Raw genomic sequence first — 9,442 nt, 5'->3', positions numbered from 1 at the left:
ATGCCCTACCCGTCCTGAATGTAATATGGCCCAGCCCTGAGCGCTATCCCTTTAACCACCAGCTTCTTACATAACAAACATATCGAATACTTGCACCAAAAGCCATTTGAGCTCGGAAATGCATCGGACATTGCAAACTAGATGAGAGCACAGTGCATGTAACATTTCACAACCATTGATTCCAGCTAGAACTGCAAGTCATTAGAAACCATTACTATGCAGAATAGTCTATCCGTATTTAAATGCATGCGAGTAGTCACGCAAGCTCAATACTGACGTGCGTGTGTTTATCCAAATGATGCATGCTCTGCAGTGACCTCGTTGTGTGATTTTACAGAGTCTGGCATGCACAGGCTCTGTAGGATCACTCACAGAATTAAACTAATAGGCATCTCCCTTGACCAATGAGCACAACATGAAGGCTATTGAAGACAAAATCACAGACCTTCAAATATTTATACCTCCAGTTAAGCTCTACAGGTTACTAATTTGAAGAAATGTTGGCAATTCATTCCAGTCATTAAACAAGGCACACTGCTACTGCTCAGTTATTGCGTATCACTGGGAAAGACTGCAGATTGTCAGCGAGAAAGTCTTAACTTCACATGGTGTTCAGTTCATCAGATCAGTTTGATGGAGCAAATAGGGACTGTGCATTCTTGAGTGCCAGAAGTACACAGGTATGAAGAGACCATCAGATGGTTATTGCTTTTTATGGTGCTGAACGTACTGCTAAAAGAAGAGGAAGGGCAAAGAGGGAGGTGAAGAATGTAGAGCTTAGACAGAGATGTCAACTAAGCCCTTACGGCAAGGGGTAGTCTTAATCTGCACTCCGTGCATGCATGTGGATCAGTGTTTGATCTGCATACAATAGGAACTTATATGTGTGTGTCTGTTGTTGTTGCGCATGCCCATGTGCCTGCATTCATATCTGGCTATATAGGCATCTATATGTATTTGTGAATACATATACTGCATGCCATGACCTAAACATGGCAGAGGTTATCAGCACGTACTGTTGTCTGCCCTCTTGACTCCACTGCTATAACATAATTGTTTGCACATCAACACAATACGGACACGCAGTTTAAAATATCTCTTACTACTACTACAATTTACTATTACTTTAGATTTACATATATTTTGTATATACTGGGTTTTGGGATTTCTGACCCCAAATAATCTGTAAACAAATACAAATAGAGACAAAATACTGGATTTTAACTGTAGATGAATAAACCTGCATACCAAACCTGCAATAAAACTGCACGTTGTGCTATTTTGAAAAGCGAAAAACTTGTTAAAAAATAAAGAAATGCTGTACAAGATACTGTACAATAAAAAGAGTAAATAGATATTTAATTAGTGGAGTGGTCTGTTAAATACACATTGAGGAGAACAAGAGAGAGAGTGAGTGAGAGAGAGAGAGAGAGGGGGAGAGAGAGAGAGAGAGAGAGAGAGAGAGAGAGAGAGATTCAGAACAACTATTTCAGGGCAGTTTTGGAAGATGATCTTCATAATGGCTGCTGTATATGGAGAATCTCTGTTTCAAAATACCATTTGGACAAATGACCTTGTCGTGATTGAATAATGATCAGTGGTGTGGACTATTTAGAGTGTGATCTGGACAATGGAAGACTATTGAACCAGCTGGTAGCACTGGTGCTTAATTCCTAAGCTTGTATCTCCTGTTAAAGATATAGCCGGTTTTTGGCTCAGAGGGGAAGAGACTAATTATTATTGAGTTGTGCTGATGCTCTGATCACGGCTCCAACCTCAGGCACATGAGTCAGCTGGAGTTCAATACTTCACGACATAAAGGCAAATAGGTTATGGTAGAGAGTAAAAAAGAAAAAAGCATCAGGAACAGGGTAACCATCAGGTCTATTACTCTGTCCCAGTGTTCCTGCTTAAAACATGGATACTGGGAGCTTTGACCTATTACATGATTACATACTTTTTTCTTATCTATTTATTAATTTATGTTTTTGCTGCTGGTTTCTACATCTGAATATTAAGGATTTTTCTTCTCTACAAAGACAACTCATTTAAATGCTAATTATGTTCTAAACATAAACACAGTGCTAAACATTGTTTTTTAAATATGCATGTGATTAATCAAAGCAATATTAGAATTGTAAATGCTGATAGTGAGATGTGTGCTTCCATAGATATTATATTCAAACAGTAAATGTTATTTAACATTTAACATTTATTCACCCCAACACAGGACTGTTTCAAGTACACAAATAGGAATCAATGATATCATATAAGGCTTGACATGTGAGCCGTGTGTAATGCATGTCTTAAGCCCCTTTAGTGTGCTAGCTAGCTGCTGCAGTACTGGAAATCTAAGTTATAGATCAAACCATGTGAAAAAAGCAGGTCATAACAAGCTCTTCAATGAGTGGAATGAATTTCGATCAATAACAAACCACAACAGCTGAACTCTATGCCGCTCTCTCTCACACTCTCTCTAACACTCTGTCTTTTCCTCTTTTCATCACTCTGCTTGTATTTTTTTTCTTGCAATAAAAATAACACAACACACTTTAATGTAGCATTTTATTATCTGTAATGGGTGGTTCGGTAAATATGCATACATGCAATTAGGATACACAAGATATGGGAAGAGAATCAAAGTCTAGTGACAGAAAACAAAAGCAATGACAGAGTGAGCAACAAACATATATATATATATATATAGACGTGTTCGTTGAGTACAATGAGGGAATAGGCGTGAATTATACTTGCTTTAAAATTCCTTATTCAATAATAAAGTATTAATAGAAGAGGGACTGACTCAGTACAGTCATATCTTGGCATATTCATACCTTAGTCTTGAAACCCTTTAATGCATTTTTGGAGGGGTGACTTTTCTTTTATAGATTTATATTAAATGTGACAGAACACACCGAATAAAAGCTGGGAACGAGATGAAACAAGGCATTTGCAATGAAGGTATATCTATCATTTATGTCTATGACAGATAAGCCCTGTAGATATAGGTCAGTTGATATATGATCAAGCGTGGGGGCTGCATTAATATATATGAGCTACATAGCTAAAGAAAAATTCACTGAGATGTGATATGTAGCTATAGGACTGCAAAATGCTTTATTATATACATATAACAAGAAGACTGCAGTACATATTTTATATTCATGCCAGTATGTTTAAAATCAGAAAACATATCACTAAGGGAAGCAGAGGTTTGCCTTCAGCCATTCCAGCGCTGGCACCTACTGCCAGATCAAGACCGCCTGTTTTTCCTGAGAAGCAGAAGACCGATAAGGAACGAGTATCACAAACATTTGTCTCTTTGCATTTATTTTGATTTGTCACCAGGCTGTACCTACCTCTGGTCAGATCCATGGACCTTATGTTAACCCAGAAGACTGTGCGTTGCTGAGCTACGGTGGCCCTGCAAAACCACAGAAGTAACACTGCAGTTGGTTTATTTCAAAAGCTTCAGTTTCTAAAGACAAACCAATACTGAACAGCCTAATATATATATATATATATATATATATATATATATATATATATACATATATATATATATATATATATATATATATATATATATATATATATATATATATATATATATATACATATACATATATATATATATATATATATAAGAAGCATTTGAAAGTCCTGGAGTGGCCTAGCCAGTCTCCAGACCTCAACCCCATAGAAAATCTGTGGCGGGAGTTGAAAGTCCGTGTTGCTCGGCGACAGCCCCAAAACATCACTGCTTTCGAGAAGATCTGCATGGAGGAATGGGCCAAAATACCAGCTACTGTGTGTGCAAACCTGGTAAAGACCTATAGTAAACGTTTGACCTCTGTTATTGCCAACAAAGGTTATGTTACAAAGTATTGAGTTGTATTTTTGTTATTGACCAAATACTTATTTTCCACCCTAATTTATGAATAAATTCTTTACAAATCCTACCATGTGGATTCATGGATTTTTTTTTCACATTCTGTCTCTCACAGTTGAAGTGTACCTCTGGTGCAAATTACTGACCTCTGTCATCATTTTAAGTGGGGGAACTTGCACAATCGGTGGCTGACTAAATACTTTTTTGCCCCACTGTATATATATATATATATATATATATATATATATATATATATATATATATATATATATATATATATATATATATATATATATATATATATATATATATATATATATATAGCACAATTTGGATCTACACAGAAAACCTAACAAAGTATATTTGTCTTACATGAAGTAGACAGGACCTTCACAGTTAGGCGGTATCCAGCTGTACACAGTGCTGTTGCCCTTAAGATTGGTGTTGGAGTGAGTGACAGCACCTCGAGGATTATGCGCGCACTGTGAACAATAATCGGAAATTGCTGTTAATTCTACTCTGCTGATTTATATCCATCCCACAGTCCAATGTTTTTGGACTATGGGAGGACCCACACAGGCATGGGGAGAAACTCCACAGAGAAAGGCCCCAGTTGGCCAGTAGATTCAAACCTAGAACCTATCCACTGTTTCTTGGGAACAATCTTATTTATTGTACTTTTGGCATCTTTAACAACATTATGACCATTTGCAGCTCAGGTTTCAACATAGGCTTAACTGAAAAATGCACCTGAAGGAATTTAGTGTCTGGAGGAGGGCGCTGCCACGTCCCCACAGCGTTGAGGCCTCCACCTATTCGAGCTTCCAGAAGCACTCCTCTGTATTTTGGTCCAACGATGGTCACTGCAGTTAGCACAACAAAGACCTCAGTGTTTATATATATAAAATAAACAGTAGTTTATCATTTCAAATGTAATATTTAGATCAATAATGGATAATGGATAAACTCTTTATATATGTATATATATAAAAAAAAAAACATCCAGCACGCCCCTGCGGGCGGTTTATCCTTCAAGCTCGGGTCCTCTACCAGAGGCCTGGGAGCTTGAGGGTCCTGCGCAGTATCTTAGCTGTTCCCAGGACTGCACTCTTCTGGACAGAGATCTCCGATGTTATTCCCGGGATGTGCTGGAGCCACTCGCCTAGCTTGGGCGTCACCGCACCTAGTGCTCCGATTACCACGGGGACCACCGTTACCTTCACCTTCCACATCCTCTCGAGCTCTTCTCTGAGCCCTTGGTATTTCTCCAGCTTCTCGTGTTGCTTCAGACTTATACAAAAAAAAAGTATGTTCATCTGTAGAAGAAGTGAAGAGCATCTTACCTGTAATGGGCTTCCCTGGCTGAAACACCCTGGCATTGGTGAGAATAGTGTAGGGTGCTGGTGAAGGCTGAGGCAGCACCCCAGAGTGACGAGGTAACATATCCTCACAGGCACCGGAGGGAGCACCGTTGGGATAGCCGTTAATAAAACAGAACATCTGGAGTATGAGCAACCCAGGCCAAAGGAGCTCCATCAGGCTGAATGAGGAGCAATCACTGTGCAAGCAAAACTATGAAGCAAGCGGTGTGTGATTATACCCTGGAAGGAGTCAGGGGATGGAGTCACAAATACTCCCGCTGAGTCACGCAACCGAAAAAATTACATTTTCTGCAGCTATTACTTACTTAATCATGCTCTCTCTCACAAAGCTCACATGATTTCTTGAAAAGATCTTGCGATATTTCTGCAATTAAAGGCAGAAAAAATTTTCTGCTCTCAAATACACAAAACTTTTGAGTGCTTTTTTCTCTCTTTTTATCTCTGTCATTTTTATTTATATATATATATATATACATATATATATAATTGAAATAATCATAAAGTTTGGTGGTTTATAAATAACAGTGGCACACTACTGCGCTGGTTAGTACTTAATACTTATGACAGTAGGAGAAGAGTGAAAGAGGCAAACAAGAGCATGTATGTTGATACTCTGCAGTTAGAAACCTCGTCCTACTTAGGAAACATGCCCCATACTTATTTATTTTTTTGAGGTGAGCGATTCAGAAGAAAACGGGCTAAAAGTCAAAAAACAAACAAACTCGCTCCCCAAACCCCTCAAAGCTTCACAAAGACAGCAACAGTCATGGATTTCCTTGCTTGAATTAAACCCCAATGAATATTTATAACATTTATGAGGGCCAATATTCTACCACTCAAACTGGGATAGTTTTTCATTTGTAATAATAAAAGTTTAATGTACTCTTCTATGTGTACATAAAAAAAGCGCTTTGGGTTTCACACTTTCCTGAGAACATCTTATTCCACTATATGTGCTCACTGACCTTCTCACCTGCTTAAATTTACATTTTACTTGGTCAAGATGAGCTTGTTTAACATTAATAATGAGATTAAACATTTAAAAATGTATTAATTTAAGAAGTGTTTTAGTCTAATCTCTCTTTTTTTGGCTGACTCACTTCTTGTTTAATGATAATGTTTTTTTGTTTTTTCATTTTTCACCCGACTAATGCATTGCTGATGTGTGTGTAATAAGGTATTAATGTCAAATGCAACGTTGTGCTGCAGTAGTTTAGTTAATCTTTTAACTAAACTATATAACTATTAACTATATAAATGAAATAAAATGTAAAATAAAGTTGAGTTTAATTGAATTGAATGGGTTTATAATGCTTCTAGGGTGTGATATAACTTGTTATGGTATATTCAAGTCAGTGAAATACATTCGGGTAAGGTGACCATTGTAATTACAGCATCAATAAAAAGTGATGTGCAGTGTAATCAGATAAAACCAAATTACAGCCCATCATTTATCATTCCTGTTCTCAGAACTGAATTGAATTTGGCAGCTTTAAGCTAATCGTCCACTGGTTACCTTTGACCGCACATTGTGATAAGATGCCTGAATATGATGTGGTGTCTAATGGCTTTATCTAAATTAAAGGCCTCTCTGGATACACTACAGGGTTTTATGTAAGTTTCATAAAAGAATATTGCCCTGGAAAGATTGAAGTTACAGACCTTTGACATAAAATGAGGCCAGAAGAACGGCAGTAAAAGAAAAGCAGTATAATGCAACCTAAAATAATTTGGTACTTATGTGTCTTCTGATTTCCACCAGCGTAAAATAAATAATAATAATAATAATGGATTGCATTTTATATAGCTCTTTTTCGGGACCCCTCAAAGCGCTTTACAATACCACTATTCATTCACTCTCACAGTCATACACTGGTGAAGCCACATGCATGAAGGAAAGTCAGCTGTTGGTAAGCTTACATCCCACAGAATTTAAGCAAGAAAATGCCCCTCAGTTAGTGAGTCGAAATAAACAATGATAAGGAGACGGTCATTACAAAATCTGGATACAGCTGAGTCTATGGTAGATGCATCTAATTCTGCCATATGGGGTGTTCTAACTTTAGGCAAACCAAAACAGACAAACATATGTTGTGTTTAGCTTGTTGTATTACAGCTTAGAAAAATGGTCCAAACTGCCGTATTTTCAAAGCACAATAGAACCACATCATGGCCACACGGACATCACATAATGGGTTGAATGTCCTGAAATGTAACGTCAAACACTGTAGTGTTGCTTGTGATTGAAAAGAACCTCCAGAAAAGGGTAATAATCACATGCTTTGAAAATACAAAAACATATTTTCTTGTGTGCACCACTCGTCTACCAAGCGTTGTGTGTATTTCTCACAGTCTTTGTTGTGGCTTCACAAGCTTTCCGCATAGATAGAGTGCGTCTAAAATTACCCATGAGTAGTTTGGTCACAGAAGTATGGTTACAACCAAGCAAGACTGTCTCTGTATATATATATATATATATATATATATATATATATATATATATATATATATATATATATATATATATATAAATCCTAATTGTTGTTGTTTTAATGTACTTTATACTAGAAACCAAATGGCAATGAAATGTTTATCTTAGAATAAGCCTCCCTTAACGTAGCAGGTGAGGCATTCTCTCCTCTAAAAGAAACCACACAGCATGTTTAACTGAACTTTTATTTACAAGGCTAGATGACACAGATCATATGAAAAACAAAAACTGAAAAGCTGCCGATTCACCTCCGTGCTCGCTGTACACATCTGTGAGCAGACTGCAGTCTGATTTCTTTCAAGACATTAAAACGATTTATTTCCCCACGTTTGAAACAGAATTGCTTCGTTGCACAGTGTAGAAGTGCTATTTTTCCCTCTTACTTTAAAACTGGATCTTGACCTGATTAGACTTTTAAGTGGTACAGAAAAAAAAAGCAACATATCAATCCTGTTTGGATGTTACCTTTTGTTTTTAAAGGGTTAAATGGATTAGCAACTCAATATTTTAAGGATTTATTTAACTATACAGCTCTCTTCTAGGTCTCTGAGGTCATTCTTTCAGCAGCTTCTCTTTAGGACATCCCGAGTGCCTACAGTGGTGATTCAAGTGTTCATTGGGGCCCTAGTCAAAAATGAACAGAAGTCCCTCCAACCAGCATTAATCACCATTATGTTATAAAATAATTTGGTACCACCAACCACAACGATTGTTCTATAAAATGAGAGTTAAAACATTATAAAACTAGCTAATTAATGTTAAATGTCAGAGTAAACAAAATAAAAAAAATGTGATGGAATTCCTAATGGAAGATTAATTATTCAAGTGGCTCTGACTATTTCAGACCAGAGTTGCAGCATTTAGTTTTTTAAGCATTGTATATTATCTGCTCCACTTAACATTGTCTCGCTTTTTTTTTTATAATCCACTTAGTTTTATTTTCTTCTTTTCACTTCCAGAATAATAACACATTTTAATCAGGTTTGTTTAAACAGAATCTTGCACCACTTGCAAGGGGAGTGAGTGGAATTTGATGGGAGCACCTTACAGAGATCAGGTCACTCCCGCTGTCAGTGCAACCCACTGCTGCAGTCTTACCTTTGTCAGTGGCTTACTGGAAGCTCAGGATCCTCCAAGCAGTTGCCTACCTTCCCTGGTGGCAGGTCTTTTGCTCTTCCTGTGCAGTACTGTCTCTATTTGTAACACATATTATTGTTTTTTAGGTCAAATAGTAATTGAAGCTGACTGCAGGTCAGCTTCAATTACTGCAGAAAACAGTCAATTCTACAGTCATTGGTCAGCTTGTATTTTTTGTTAATGTGATAAGTTATTCATCAAGAATGTTTAAGAATGTGAAACTGAGGAGGGGGTTGTAATATACGAATTATGAATATTGAATTGTACTGAAGGAATGGTTTGAATTGCCATGGGTTTTTTTAGGTTTCTGTGTGCACAAAGTTAAATTGAAAGCTTTTTCTCACTTTTTTGTACAATAGCTTCTGGTACTGTTTCTCGGTTTCTGGACTTCTCTTGAAAATGAGTAGCACCCTAAACCATGTTTATATGAATCGGTGGTGTCTTGGAAGTCTATGTAGGCTGGGAACAACTGTGGATATGGCACACATAATAATAAATGAAAGACTTAAGTTATTCATTCATCCGTGTTTTCAATCATAT

At 37.0% G+C, this 9,442-nt stretch overlaps 1 protein-coding gene across 1 annotated transcript; it reads right to left on the bottom strand.

The window, feature by feature from the left end:
- Nucleotides 1–2,563: 2,563 nt before the first annotated feature.
- On the bottom strand, nt 2,564–5,479 carry LOC113034214 (putative defense protein Hdd11). Its single transcript, XM_026188606.1, has 5 exons — nt 5,236–5,479; nt 4,643–4,755; nt 4,265–4,374; nt 3,360–3,424; nt 2,564–3,272 (listed from the first exon to the last, which is right to left on the bottom strand). Exons 1-5 carry the CDS (start codon nt 5,426–5,428, stop codon nt 3,163–3,165), a joined length of 591 nt encoding a protein of 196 aa, XP_026044391.1. The 5' UTR covers nt 5,429–5,479; the 3' UTR covers nt 2,564–3,162.
- Nucleotides 5,480–9,442: the final 3,963 nt, after the last annotated feature.

Source organism: Astatotilapia calliptera, chromosome 12 (genome assembly GCF_900246225.1).
Source record: "Astatotilapia calliptera chromosome 12, fAstCal1.2, whole genome shotgun sequence".
Classification (NCBI taxonomy): Eukaryota; Metazoa; Chordata; class Actinopteri; order Cichliformes; family Cichlidae; genus Astatotilapia; species Astatotilapia calliptera.
Note: the sequence above shows the minus strand (reverse complement) of the source record. Positions and strands in the feature narration are given on the sequence as shown.

Coding starts and splice junctions, on each gene's coding strand:
- LOC113034214 (XM_026188606.1), bottom strand. CDS start 5,428: ATGGAGCTCCTTTGGCCTGGGTTGCTCATACTCCAGATGTTCTGTTTT. Junction 4,756..5,235: donor GCCAGGGAAGCCCATTACAG/GTAAGATGCTCT, acceptor TGCTAACTGCAG/TGACCATCGTTGGACCAAAA. Junction 3,425..4,264: donor GAAGGTCCTGTCTACTTCAT/GTAAGACAAATA, acceptor GTGGTTTTGCAG/GGCCACCGTAGCTCAGCAAC.